This window comes from Saccostrea echinata, unplaced genomic scaffold (genome assembly GCF_033153115.1).
Source record: "Saccostrea echinata isolate AGI-Se365-2 ecotype Australia unplaced genomic scaffold, CSIRO_AGI_Sech_v1 ptg000001l, whole genome shotgun sequence".
NCBI classification, from domain to species: Eukaryota; Metazoa; Mollusca; class Bivalvia; order Ostreida; family Ostreidae; genus Saccostrea; species Saccostrea echinata.
In genome coordinates, this window is record NW_026889750.1 from 11,049,243 (window position 1) to 11,064,369 (window position 15,127).

Genomic DNA, 15,127 nt, shown 5'->3' on the forward strand with positions numbered 1-15,127 from the left:
TTGCAGGCATTCATTTTCAAATTGTTTAGGTGGCATATTTTGGACACTTTAAGACCTATGATCATCAAACTTTGTCAGTTGATGCATCCTGGGTCCTTGGAGTATGTCAACTGAAAAGTGGGTCACTGTGACCTACTTTTTGAATTATATGGCTCATCTTTTTTTTTCAAATATTTAAGTTCATTATTTCAGATACTGAGAGGTTTAGAATCATCAAACCCAGTAAGTTGATGCATCTTGGGGCCTTTAAACATATTTTTGAAAAAGTAGGTCACAGTGACCTACTTTTTGAATTTTGCAGGCATTCATTTTCCAATTGCTTAAGAGACATATTTTGGACACTTTAAGGCCTATGATCATCAAACTTTGTCAGTTGATGCATCTTGGGTCCTTGGAGTATGTTAACTGAAAAGTAGGTCACTGTGACTTACTTTTGAAATTTTATGACTATAATTATATATTTCAGGTACTAATTATAATTGGCTTAGAATTATCAAACTTTGTCAGTTGATGCATCTTGGGTCCTCAGAGTACATCAACTGAAAGTAGGTCAAAGTGACCTATTTTTGAAATTTTATGACTATAATTAAATATTTCAGGTACTAATTGGCTTAGAATTATAAAACTTTGTCAGTTGATGCATCTTGGGTCCTAGGAGTATGTCAACTGAAAAGTAGGTCACAGTGACCTACTTTTGAAATTTTATGGCTATATTTAAATATTTCGGGTACAGATTGGCTTAAAATCATAAAACTTAGTCAGTTGATGTATTTTGAGTCCTCAGAATGTGTCCACTTAAAAGTAGGTCACATGACCTACTTTCAGAATTTCAAGGCAATATCTAACTTTTTTCAAATAATAAGACTTAAAATCATCAGACTTTGTCAGTTGAGATATTTAGGGGTCTCGGAGTATGTTTACCAAAAAGTAGGTCACCATGACCTACTTCTGGAATCTTGTGGCTATATCTGAATATTTAAGATAATTTTTTACCAACACAACGACCTGATATTTTGGAAAAAAGTCTGAAAAGCAACAAATAAAAAAAGTGGCTAAAGTACCCACACAATCCACACCAAGTATACCTCTTCACTATTCTATATCTGAATATGCTCAATTCATCAAAATAGACAAATAGATAATCACTAGAAGTATATTAGTTTTTACCATTTAATTTAAATCCTAATAAATATTAAATAAATACATGCCGTACTTTCCACACTTAGATGTGTAACAATTTCATACAATGAAACAATTTATTTCAATTCATATTTAACATACCTAACAAAAACAAATCTACTTTCTTTCCCATTCACCAGTTTAAAGAACTTGTGTATGTTATCATAAAAAAGGAATCAATTTATCTTTCCTAAAATTCAATCATTAATAAATCATGTATTGCAAGTCTACCCACACATCACATTGTGACCATTTTTTAAATTCACAAAACAGATTAACAAAAATTTTCAATCAGCCAGTTGTTCCCAGCACACAATAGTTCATTAAAATTGCTTCCAAACTTGACAGTAAAATATATGTATATTTGATTCACAACAAGTAAAATCATTCATAAAGAATATGATTTTGCATACAAAAAGTGTGAAAATAAATGAACTTGGAGAATTAGCAGTTTATAATACTCTGCTTTTCATAAATATTCTCCAAGATTTTAAAATATTCACAATTTTATGTAAAGGTCTAAGCACCAAATGTTCAGTAAAATGCACCAACAGCCAATATTAACACAAGAGGTCCATGGGCCACATCGCTCACCTGAGCATTTGGCTAGGAGTTCAGTATTTTATAAGTGGTTTTAACCTACCCCTAATGGAAGGGGGGATGTATTGAACAAACTAGAATCTACACTTACTGAGGATGCTTCCATATAAATATGTTTAATCATAGCTCTGCTGTTCTTGAGAAGAAGATTTTTAAAGATTTTCACTATGTATTCCTATGTAAAACTTTGATCGTCCATTGTCCATTGTGGCCCCGCCCCCTACCCCAAGGGGTGATGGTTTGAACAAACTTGAATCTACACTACCTGAGGATGTTTCCGTATAAGTTTCATCTTTCCTGGCCCAGTGGTTCTGGATAAGAAGATTTTTAAAGATTTTTCCTATGTATTCCTATGTAAAAATTGATCATCCACTGTGGCCCCGTCCTACCCCCAGGGGTCATGATTTGAATAAACTTGAATCAACACTAACTTCAGATGTTTCCATATCAACTTTCCTGGCCCAGTGGTTCTTGAGAAGAAGATTTTTAAAACAACCCACACATAAATTTTCATTATTTCTTAGTTATTTCCCCTTGAAAGAGGGTGTGGACCTTTATTTGAAGAAAGTTGAATCCCCTTCACCCAAGGATGCTTTGTGGCAAGTTTGATCAAAATTGGCCAAGTGGTTCTGGAGAAGAAGATGAAATCGTGAAAAGTTAATGACGACGACAACAATGCCAACGACAACAGACAACGGACAAATTTTGATCAGAAAAGCTCACTTGAGCCTTCGGCTCAGGTGAGCTAAAAGAACAATGTTTTCCAAACAAAATTGTGTGTATTCCTGCATATAATAGTTTTGCTGTAATTTTGATGTACATGTACTTAACTTGTAATTGGTAAGTTCCAAACATAAACATCAGAAGTGTTGCACTTACATTTTTTGTATATGATAATGCAATGTACATGTATACACAGTATACAAAGAGCTTATCAATAGAAGAACACTCATTCAGTTGTTTAATTGATTCTGGTTATCAAAATTCATAATTTTAGCTCAAACAGTGATTACTGCAGTGAAGCCTTGGTCTTCGGTTGTATACATTTAAAGCTTAGCTAGTGGCTTAAATCTGAAAATATGTTTATGAGAACTATTATACAGTGTACCTGCTCTGAAGAGTTAACGACCTGCATGTAGACATACGAACACACCAAAGTCAAAAGTTAATCTCCTAAAAATAACCACACTTTTCACACTTCTATGGCCATTTTCTCTACATATTTCACAATTTGAGAACAGGAACTGCCATCCACACAAGCTTAATGAGTCATTTGCATGAGATTAATTAATCTTTCACATGAGATCATGAATTCTTGAGAGGCATTTTCATTTTTGCAAGCTTCAGGTTTTTAAGTTTGAGTTTTTCTTTCCGTTGTTCACTTTTTCCTCCACCCTGAGACGTGAACTCGACATTTATCTTACGACCAGCCAGTGTTGTATGGTGCAACCTTAAGGCTATCTAAAAAATAAAATACAAAGGTAGGAGAAATCAAACCAACCTTAAGGCTATCTAAAAAAAAATTATAAAAAGGTAGGAGAAATCCAAGAAACCTTACAGCAATCTGAAAAAAGAGGCCCATGGGCCACAAAGCTAACCTGAGTAACTTTGGCCTTGCTGTTCTTCACCAGATTTTCCCCCTTGTAATACCTATTGTTGCCCCACCCTACCCCCAGGGGTCATGATTTGAACAATTTAGAATCTACACTACCCCAGGATGCTTCCACATGTTTCAGCTTTTCTGGCCCAGTGGTTCTTGAGAAGAAGCTTTTTTAAAGATTTTTCCTATATATTTCAATGTAAAAATTGGATTCCCCATTGTGGCCCCACCCTACCACCGGGGGTCATGATATAAACAATTTGGAATCTACACTACCCCAGGATGCTTATATATAAGTTTCAGCTTTTCTGGCCCAGTGGTTCTTGAGAAGAAGATTTAATGACCCCACCCTATTTTTTTCTTTTCTTGATTATCTCCCCTTGTAAGTGAGCTTGGCCCTTCATTTTAGCAATTTAAACTCCCCTTTACCCAAGGATGCTTTGCACCAACTTTGGTTAAAATTGACCCAGTTCTTGAGAAAAAGTTGAAAATATGAAAGTTTACAGATGGACAGACAGCTAGACAGACGGACGACGGACAATGGTTGATCAGAAAAGCTCACTTGAGCTTTCAGCTCAGGTGAGCTAAAAAACACACAAAGGTAGGAGAAATCAAATAGCTGCATTAGGAAATTTAACAAAAATTATGGCATGAATGATTCTTTCACATTAACTTCAAAATCAAAGGGGAACTTTTTGTTCCAGTGTTAAATACTGACCACTATCTTTTTAGTTTTAACAGATTATATTTGATTCCTAAATTTTAGATTTTATGATCCTTTTTACTTTCAACCGCAAAGAAATTCCTGTAATTCATATAAGAACGTTTCTTATGGTTTGATAAAAACATTTTGAATAGTTCCTTTGAAATTGAGCTAAATGCAAAGTGTGACAGATGGACAGTCAGAAGGATGGAAGACTACACTTTTTCTTAAATGAAAATACATGTATTATCAAAACTTTATAAAATGTTCTAAGTTCTTGCCCAAGTAGAGGTACGGGAAGGAGAATTTATACATAACCATCTTCAATGTAAATTGCAACTCTCCATTCCTGAAAAGTAATGGAGCACTCAATCAAAAGAATGACATCACAAGTGGATTTTAACTATACTTCCAGCCCAGGTACCCTATTCTTCCAGCCTTGGGACCTAATACTCACTCCATGGCTTATCCTGTCTTTGAGTTCAACATATGCAAACCCTTTACTCTTCCCAGTCCCTTTCTCTCTTGGAATTCTTATAGCTTTCACACCACCTAAAAATTAATCAAAGACTGATAATAAATGATCAAATTATACCTAATACATGTATTTGTATATGTTACAATTACCTTATAATATTAAAGAAACAATCTTTCAGGCAAGGCCAATGTTATGGATAAGCAATAGGTCATTTGAATTTCTAGGTTAGCAGTTCCAACTGTTCAATTATGCTATTCTCATATATACATTTACAACATAGCTTATGTTAAGAGTAGCTGAAAATTATGGCTTATTTGGTTCATATATTTACAAGAAGTCTAATTAATACAAAATCTTGATTTCACCATTTTGGTCTTCCTCCAAAGAGACAAAGTAAAATAGAATCAAATTTTGTACAAATTATTCATATAAGTTTAAAACAAGAGGCCCAAGGGCCATATCGCTCACCTGAGCACTTTGGCTAGGAAAAAAGTAGAAATCAGTTCAGTATGGCCCCTCTATACTCCTGCTGGGTGTCATGATTTGGACAAATTTGAATCTACATTACCTGAGGATGCTCTTATATTATTCTTACCAATCATGGCTTTGCTGTTCTTGAGAAGAATTTTAAAGATCTTTTCTATGTATTCCTATGTAAAACTTTGATCGCCCATTGTAGCCCCACCCTACCCCCGGGGGTCATGATTTGAACAAACGTGATTCTACACTAATGAGGATGCTTCCACATAAATATGACTACTCATGGCTTTGCTGTTCTTAAGAAGAAGATTTTTAAAGATTTTTTCCTATGTATTTCTATGTAAAACTTTGATCGCCCATTGTGGCCCCACCATACCCCTGAGGGTCATGATTTGAAAAAAAACTTGATTCTACACTACTGAGGATGCTTCCATATAAATATGACTAATCACAGCTTTGCTGTTCTTGAGAAAAAGATTTTTAAAGATTTTTTCTATGTATGCAAAACTTTGATCACCCATTGTGGCCCCACCCTACCCCTGGGGGTCATGATTTGAAAAAACTATATTCCACACTACCTGAGGATGCATCCATTTAAATCTAACCAATCATGGCTTTTCTGTTCTTGAGAAGAAGATTTTTAGAGATTTTTTCTATGTTTCCTATGTAAAACTTTGATCGCCCATTGTGGCCCCATCCTAACCCCGGGGGTCATGATTTGAACAAATCTGAATCTACACTACCTGAGGATGCTTCCACTTAAGTTTCATATTTTCTAGCACAGTGGTTCTTGAGAAGAAGATTTTAAAATGATGCCATAAATTTTTCACAAATTCATAATTATCTCCCCTTGGAATAAGGTGTGGCCCTTCATTTGAACAAACTTGAATCCCCTTTACCCAAGGATACTTTATGGTAAGTTTGGTTGAAATTGGCCAAGTGGTTCTTGAGAAGAAGAGGAAAATGTGAAAAGTTTACGACAACAACAACAACGATGACAGACAAGGGACATATTTCGATCAGAAAAGCTTACTTGAGCCTTCAGCTCAGGTGAGCTAAAAACTGTAGCTTTGCCTCTCCCACCTGTTTTCCTGAAATGCTCCTCTAGTTGTTCTTTAGTTATTGTGTATGGTAGATTGCCAACAAACAAGACATACTTCTGAGGCATAAGTTTGGACGGACTAGGTTCTCCAGATTCTGGTTCGGTTTTTGGTTCGGTTTTGACTGGCTTGGTTTTGTTTATCTTATTGTTCTTTTCGTCATTGACTGGTTTCTTTTTGGCCCTGGTGTGGTTGACTGACCTTGGTTTACTGTTGATTTCCTGTGTTATTATTTTGGTTTCTGTGTACAGTGATGGTCGGACAGTAAGGGTGCTTTTCCTCAAACCTGTAAAAGAACTCTGTCTGTAAACAGAGGAAACACAGATGCATACTAGTTTTTTCTGTTATCAGGCTAAACCAAGTTAAGTACATGTTTGTTTAAAAAATGCTTTAAGATTGAGTTAGAAGTTAAGTATTTTTAAATTAAAAATAAAAACTTTAAATATTTTAAGTCTATTTTAAAATTAAAAAACATAGGTAATCAAAGATTACGAAGCTCACCTCGACGAATGTTATCTACATGTAAGGCAAATTTCACATCATATTTTTTTTCTAGTTAGGGTACATCCCAAGATCAATATCCATGCAAGTTTGATTTAATTATAGACCTGCTCAAAAAAACTTTTGACCTGTTTAGTAATCAAGAAAATTTTGGTCAGTTCCAACATCCAAAGCAAGTCTGGAAGTTTTCATCCTTAGATGCACCATCTATGCAAGTTAAATCATAACAGGCCATAATATTATATAGCTACTCCAAAAAAATTACCCTGGTCACTCTTCTGGAAAATGTACATCAGATTCAGAATCCAAGGCAAGTCTGGAAGTGTCCATCCCTAGATACATCATCCATGCTAATTTGGTTAAAATATGGCTAAAATTCACTCATGTGGAAAATCTAGGTCAGATCCAGCATTCGAAGCAGGTTGGTTAGTGTACATCCCTAGATGCATCATCCATGAAAGTTTGGTCCAGGTAGGGCTTATAGTTACTTGGGAATGAGACTACTCCTAAATCTAAACCTGGTCTCACATGTGGAAAATCTAGATCAGATCCAGCATCTGAACAAGTGTGGTAGTGTCCATCCCTGGATGCATCATCCATGCAAGTTTGGTCTGGGTAGGGTTTATAGTAACTTGGGAATGGACCTGCTCCTAAAACTTTAACCTGGTCACTCATCTGGAAAATCTAGGTCAGATCCAGCATCCGAAGCAAGTTTGGTAGTGTCCATCCCTAGATGCATCATCCATGCAAGTTTGGTCAAGGTAGGGCTTATAGTTACTTGGGAATGGACCTGCTCCTAAAACTTTAACCTGGTCACTCATCTGGAAAATCTAGGTCAGATCCAGCATCCGAAGTAAGTGTGGCCATGTCCATCCCTAGATGCATCATCCATGCAAGTTTGGTCAAAGTAGGGCTTATAGTTACTTGGGAATGGACCTGCTCCTAAAACTTTAACCTGGTCACTCATCTGGAAAATCTAGGTCAGATCCGGCATCCGAAGTAAGTGTGTTAGTGTCCATCCCTAGATGCATCATCCATGCAAGTTTGGTCAAGGTAGGGCTTATAGTTACTTGGGAATGGACCTGCTCCTAAAACTTTAACCTGGTCACTCATCCGGAAAATCTAGGTCAGATCCAGCATCTGAAGCAAGTGTGGTAGTGTCCATCCCTAGATGCATCATCAATGCAAGTTTGATCCAGGTAGGGCTTATAGTTACTAAGGAATGGACCTGCTCCTAAAACTTTAACCTGGTCACTCATCTGGAAAATCTAGGTCAGATCCAGCATCCGAAGCAAGTTTGGTAGTGTCCATCCCTAGATGCATCATCCATGCAAGTTTGGTCCAGGTAGGGCTTATAGTTACTTGGGAATGGGACTTGCTCCTAAAACTTTAACCTGGGACGCCGACGCTAACGCCGACGCCGACACCGACGCCGACGCCGGGGGTATAGCATAAGCTCATCTCGACTTCGTCGAGGTGAGCTAAAAAAGAAAGAAACATATTCAGGTGACTGGGTGAGTGATGTGGCCCAAGGGCCTCTTGATCCTTTTATGGTTTCCTCTTAAAAAGGAACCATAAGGGAACAAGAGGCCCATGGACCACATTGCTCACCCAGTCACCTGAGCACATTGGCTAGAAAAAAAGCAGAAATCACTCAAGTATTGAAGAAGTTAAATATATAAGTAATCACATACCCCCCCCCCACTCCATCCATGAAAGGGTTGGGGGGCTTGATTCATTCACACTTGAATTCTTCTATTTGTGGCCCTGCCCTACGCCCAGTGGACATGATTTAAATTTGAATATACATTGCCTGAGGATGCTTCTGAATTAATATAACTAATCATGCATTTGATATTCTTGGGAAGAAGATCTTAACGATTCATCCTATGTATTCTCATGTAAAACTTTGATCACCAATTATGGCCTAACCCTAACCCCCTTGGCCCTTCCCTACTCCTAGGGGTCATGATTTGAACAATGTTGAATGTAAACTACCTGAGGATGCTTCCATATAAATATGTCTAATCATTCCTTTACTGTTCTTGAGAAGAAGATTTTTAAAGATTTTTCATATGTATACCTACGTAAAAATTTGATTGCCCATCGTGGCCCCACCCTGCCCCCAGGGGTTCATGTTTTGAACAAACTTGAATTTATATTATGTAAAAAAGCTTTCACATAATTTTCATCTATTCTGGCTTTATGGTTCTTGAGAGGATTTTTACCAATTTTCACTATTTTCTTAGTTATCTCCCTTTGGAAGAGAGTGTGGCCCTTTATTTGAATAAACTTGAATTCCCTTTACCCAAAGATACTCTGTGCCAAGTTTAGTTGAAATTGGTCCAGTGGTTCTTGTGAAGATGAAAATGTGAAATTTTAACGATGACAACGAGATACAATGGACTTTTGATCAGAAAAGCTCACTTGAGCCTTCCGTTCAGGTGAGCTAAAAATTGCAACAAATTATATCAAAGACAAGGCACGCCCCTAACCTTCAACCCTTTGTCTCTCAGAATGTAATGCCCCATTCACATGAATGCACATTAAATATTTAATTCACAGTAAACTAATGTGGAGTAAAATAATGCCAATTAAATTGTGTTCACCTGACAGTTAATGCGAAGTGAACTAATGGGAATTAAAATTTTACTTCCAAGTAAGGCTATTATAATGAATTCATTTGCAAAACACCTTTGCATCTTATGCAGAGCAATTAGGGATGTGCAATTTTATCGGTATACCGGTATATCGTGATTTTTTATTGCGCGATATGTATCGTGATACGGAGACTAAAATACTGGTTTTTAGTATGTAATTATAAATTCCGAAAATTATTAATTTTTTATTATAAACTCTTGAATTGCAATTACAGGAATTGTAAAAAAAAAGTTGTCAAACATTAAAACAACAGCATCCTAGCATCCAAACATGCTTTATTAATGTATAAATAAAATAAAAAAAGTTAAGTTATGTTTTCAAATTATATTTGTTAGAAAAATCATGGAAATTCATTTAAAATCATAGTAAAAATTATGTGTAAAAATATCATGATATTATCGTGATATTTTTGAGACAATCGTGATATATTGCGATACAAAATTTTTGGCAATACCCATCCCTAAGAGCAAATATACATCTGACATAATGTCATAGTGTCTGTACACATTTTAGTGATAAACTTAATATTCCTTTGTTTTTCACTCAAAAATAGCATAGCTATGTATATCTGACTATCGACATGTGGCTTGTGACTTAATTTTGCTATTACACATGCTTCAAAATTTAATTAAATTAGCCTTGCTTATCATTCACACAGAGATAATGCGAAGCAATTTGATGTGCAGTAATGAATGAAACTAATTCTCATTAGGGTTCAAAATTCAGTTCACAGTAATTATGTTTACCGGTAATTGGAATTACCTATAAACTCTCCGTGTGAACAGGGCATAAATATCACTAATTTTTTTTTTTAAAAAGGGCTATGAATTCAATCATATTCAGTCATTACTTCAGCTTTGTAGTCATAATTGATATTAATAGATGCAAACTGTGGCTATACACAAGCATGTTCTAAATAATCATAATACAGTCTACCGGGGTAGTTTATCTGGATTCTAAAAGAAAAAAGGAACATTTCAATTACTGCACTTACGGCATACATACTGACAGATTAAGGCTTGGTAGAAAACATCAACTTTTGCATATTTTGTGACTATTACCCCACTAGTCCTGTACTAGCAAATTTTTCAAACAAAAAAATATTGATTACTGAATAAGCATTTTTAAGAAGACCTGCTTGTGAAATATGTCTCTTCATATTTCTACATAATAAATGTACACAGTTCACCATGGTTCATTAAGAATGCTGACTCCCTTTTTGACATTCCCTTTTGTACCTTCTCTTTTCTTATCTTTCTTTCTCTGTTCACTCCACCAGGAAAACCGTCGCTCCTTTCTGTTAGAGCCTGCATTCTTGTTCTCTGACATACTGTTAACAAAATTTAAAAATATTAATGCATTCTAAAACAGCAACCCGGTTATATATATATATAACCTGGTCAAGTATGTCTACATAGTTCTTCTAAATTTATATACACCAATACTGGTCAATTTCAAGCAGAAAAATATAAAGTAAAATACTCATGCCTATCTGAATGGTGCTACACAAATTCAATACTAAATGGAATCTTGAAAACACATTTGGAGGGAGGAGAAGGGGAAGGGATACACATAACCTGTTATATCTCTAATGAAATTAAGGATTTTTTATATTAATTTATTCATTTAGTAATGACATCATCCTAAGGGTAACATTTTTGCTGCTACAATTACCTTAATTGGTGAAATTTGTTTTTAAAATGAATTATGTTCCCTTTTAATAGTTTAAAAGAGACAAAAGACCAATAAAATTTTTTGACAGGTAAAGGATGATCGGTCATCATCACACGCCGACAGTGTGTATATATACATTACAAAAACTGAATTAAAGCTACGGGTCATTCAAAAAAGACCATGGCAAAGATTTGCAGATGTTATTCAATTCTTAAGATCAGAATTTTGTCTTTTAAAAAAATTTGGGGAAAAAAAAATCTGCATTGCTGGTTGACCTTTCACATCAATCTTAATATTTTGATGTATAGGTGGCACTTAGGACATCACACGACATTTAGCATCTGCACTCCCAAGCTAACTGTTAAAAAAATATATCTAGTTTATAGTATAGAAGATTTTTTTTTTAACAGTTGGGGAGTGCCTGTGTGACAAAGATGATATGTATATGTTATATTCATGTTAGACACTCCGTATTATCTATGTTTTAACATATCAAAACTTTTTTCTTTACAGATGAAAAAATATAGTATTTTCATTTTGTAAAAATAAATAAATACATACTTGGCATAAATTCACGAATTTAGGCTAACATACGGAAGCCCTGGAGGGACATTGACTTACTTGTTATGACTTATTTGTTTTAACTTATTTGTTGTAACTTATTTGTTACGACTTTTTTGTTGCTGGTTATAACTAAGTGTAACATAGCTATGGAGAACATGTGGCTTGGCTTACGTGTATTATTAAAATGATATGTTTACTCCTAGTTTAACTGTGGTTTTTGATTGATTAATTGTGGTTTAAGGTCCAGTACTGTTGTGGCCACTAAATTCTTATCTTGCAACTTTTTTGTAACAACTTAATTTTTATTTGTTAATTGTTATTTCTTGTTACTTAATAGTTATTTCTTAATTCTTATTTGTAACTTCCAGTTTGCATAATGATTGAACACATGAACATAACTACTATTTTATCTAATAAATTCAAAGACAAAATATTACCTTCTTCTTTTCTGAAACTACACGTAGCCTACATCTTTCACACCACGTTTTGGGTTGAGTAAATGTGTGATAACAAATTTAGAATAACAAGAATTAACAATTAAGTTATAAGAACTAAGTCAAAACACCTAAGAAATAAGTCAATGTCCCTCCAGGGCTTCCGTACTAACATTCGAACTCTTTTGCAATATTCTATTGAGCAAAGAAATTCTATAAAATGCCATTTCATATAGTATTTAACTTGAGTATAAATGCAGAAGGCAAAAAGCAATTATTTTATAACTGTTGTTGTCGTCTGATTAAAATATTCCGTTTCATTGAATAGTGAAAGTGGTTATTTAGGGCCTAACGACGTATTTTCATAGGATTGAAAAAAAAACCCAAGCCATACCTTTACCAAGCTCATGTAAAAGGCAAACTAATAATAAATTCTTTGAAACAAAAGTCGCATTTCAGAGTGCCTCTATTCCGACAGAGCTGAGCGTGTCGTGGAACATGGAAAAAGTGAGAGGACTTCCAAGAGGGTATAAACTAATAACATGAAAATTGTGCAATGCGCAGAAGGTGGAAAAACTCAAATTATTCTCCCTTTCTATAACCATAGGGGCTTAATTAAGCCCACTGCTTTCAGCACATGATTTATTTTCATGTAAACATTTATTTACATACTGGGGCAAACCACATAAATATACCCTGCCAATGTGTTAATTAATTGTCTGGCTTTCAAAATTTTTTTTTGAATTTTAAAATATTTTTTGATAAATAAATTATGTATTTATACATAAGTATAGTTTGACAATAAATGAATGAATGAATATCGGGTACTTTTGATATCTCAACAAATTTTCTGCTGATTCATTACTGTATATATACATGGAAATTTTCGCCCGCTTTATTTTCGCCCCTTTCGTCTTCGTCGGAAGATGGCGAATTTTAAAATAGGGCAAATTCAAAGAAGACAACATTATCTCTTAAACACTTCTGTCGTTGGGTGAATTAAATACTGTACGTAAAAAAATTTTGCAAGTGTGAAAATAACATGGGGCGAAAATAACCTTGTATATACCCCCCCCCCCCCGTTTTATTTTCGCTCCTTTTGCCCTCGTCGCAAGAGGGCGAATTTAAAACAGCACGAATTCAAAGTAATAAGCATCATCTCTTAAACAAAACTGTTTCTGGGCGATTTTAAAACAGTTCCAAATTGATTGCCAGTGTAAAGGGCGAAAATAATCTTCAGTAATATTTCAGTGAGAACAAAAAATTGGATACACTACTTGGATTGTTATAAATTTTTGGAGCTATTTTGGTTGTAAATATCAATGCATATATCAAATATCTCAGCCAAATTGTAGACCTTTTGTAATGTTCAAATTCTCCCTTTTTGCCTTCATCCTTTATCAGAGACATTGTCTCTGCTTATATATATCACTTTCTGGGACAGTGTTATTTCAGGTCATCAATTTTATTTAGTTGATTTTTTTTTAAATATTCATAGACACGGTATAGGTACAAGTCTACTTTTTTAAAGAACTTGTCATTAACATTAGCATCTTTAAATATAATTAAGATTATGTAAATACAAGAGAAAATTCAAATCAGGTTGAGCAGGCATTTGTAGTCATATGTTCGTAAATTAGTAGTATCAGTAACTTAGATGCCTCGGAATACATCGAGATTTACCATTACAAATTACGTTACGCCGGTGATGTGGCATGCGAACTGGAAGATGAAGTTTTCATTATTTTGGCTCGCTATTGTGGTATGCATTCTATTGAGTAATTGATTTAAAGTATGACAAACATAACTCGATTATAAGTAAAATGAATTTTATTCCGGTGGGTTTTTTCTGCACAATTAAGATCGTGAACATCGTAACGTTGGTAGAAAAGTAAAGTTCGAATTTACTCTATTTATTGTCATTTCGTTTGAAATGGATGAACACTACAAATTTTGATATTTTATTTACATGACTTAACTGCATCTTAATTAAATAAACTGTATAATGCACAAATATAAATTTTTCTTTTCATGTTTTGCATGATTTTTTTTTTACATCATACTTTCAAGAATAAGGGAAAAGGAGGGGGGGGGGGGGGGATAGAAATGTCATTGGAATAATAATTTGAATAATTTCGAAAATAAATTGTTCAAAATTTATGGAGAAATAGTATGTCTCTAGTGTGCTTGATTTTTTCTATATATTTAAACATTTTCCATGGTCTCATTGTATAAATTTAAACAATATGTCATCTTCATTTCATTTTGCAACAGAACTTTAATGGGATGGATGAGACACTCATTGGTTTGTAGATCTTTACAAAGTCACAAACCCATGTTCACAATATTTGATGTTATATCTAGGTTAATCAAGGATTAATCAACGTTGTTTTAACTATCGATGAATGGTACCTTTCCCTTTTGGAAAAAGTGTCAAAATTCCCCTTTTATTTTTCGAATTTTTCCTGATTAAACATACATAACATTTAAAATATATTTATTTATAATAGTTCTACCAATGAATCAAGATAAGCTTTCATAATGCAGATTTGTGCTACATTTATCTGAAAATTTCCAAGGGGGAATGACTCGGGAAACCTATTATATATATCACGCCCCAGCGCTAATGTTGAGCAATCATTCTCATTTTTCCCCTTTACATGAAAAGGGTAGTCAAATGAGATATCTAGATAAATGCCTGTATAATATCGCGCTACATTTTCATTGTTTTGTGTAACAAAAATAATTATAAAACTAGACGAGCTTGTTGCAAAGCAACAAATAAGTCTTCCGTCTAAATTTGAGGGAGATGAGATTGAGATCGAGAGACTTCTACGGTCATATATGCAAATATGAGCCATTTACCATTACTCTCGGTGTGACCGGAAGTGACGTCATTTTGACGACTTTTAATGGTCTCCTTCGCTGCTGCTTATCATTTTGAACAACTTTCCTTCTACGAAGCTATACAAATTCTCAATACTTTTTGAGATATCAGGAAAACACTTTTGGCCCCTCTAGCTCCCTAATGTTAGGGGCCAGGCCCTTATTGTTGGTATCATTTGAAGGATCGTAACATTCTACACAACTTTTGTTCTATATGTTTAAACAAAATATTTACAGGTAAAAAGATATTATAGAAAAAGTGTTAGA

The 15,127-nt window shown here is 34.5% G+C and overlaps 2 protein-coding genes across 3 annotated transcripts in view; one reads left to right on the plus strand and one right to left on the minus strand.

The window, feature by feature from the left end:
* Nucleotides 1-1,156: 1,156 nt before the first annotated feature.
* Nucleotides 1,157-12,495, minus strand: LOC133185240 (uncharacterized). 2 transcript variants are annotated; one of them, XM_061320346.1, is made up of 5 exons: nucleotides 12,369-12,495; nucleotides 10,541-10,635; nucleotides 6,124-6,426; nucleotides 4,540-4,634; nucleotides 1,157-3,240 (listed from the first exon to the last, which is right to left on the minus strand). In XM_061320346.1, the coding sequence occupies exons 2-5, from the start codon at nucleotides 10,629-10,631 to the stop codon at nucleotides 3,085-3,087; spliced, it is 645 nt and encodes a 214-aa protein (XP_061176330.1). In that variant the 5' UTR covers nucleotides 10,632-10,635; nucleotides 12,369-12,495; the 3' UTR covers nucleotides 1,157-3,084. The 2 variants fall into 2 exon arrangements, with proteins under 2 accessions (XP_061176330.1, XP_061176338.1); XM_061320354.1 differs by having other exon boundaries at nucleotides 10,541-10,632; nucleotides 12,369-12,460.
* Nucleotides 12,496-13,642: 1,147 nt separating this feature from the next.
* Nucleotides 13,643-15,127, plus strand: part of LOC133185253 (protein disulfide-isomerase A5-like) — a 39,063-nt gene continuing 37,578 nt past the window's right edge. Inside the window, exon 1 of the mRNA XM_061320367.1 lies at nucleotides 13,643-13,736. Within this exon, the coding sequence (XP_061176351.1) occupies nucleotides 13,683-13,736 (54 nt within the window). The 5' untranslated portion in view covers nucleotides 13,643-13,682. The remainder of the gene's footprint in view (nucleotides 13,737-15,127) is intronic.

Bases quoted from the DNA above. Each gene is read 5' to 3' on its own strand.
- LOC133185240 (XM_061320346.1), bottom strand. From the start codon at position 10,631: ATGTCAGAGAACAAGAATGCAGGCTCTAACAGAAAGGAGCGACGGTTT. The intron at 4,635-6,123 runs GTGGGAGAGGCA...ATTAATTTTTAG, and splicing joins GGAGCATTTCAGGAAAACAG to GTGGTGTGAAAGCTATAAGA. The intron at 3,241-4,539 runs GTGAGTATTAGG...TTTATTTTTTAG, and splicing joins AAGACAGGATAAGCCATGGA to ATAGCCTTAAGGTTGCACCA.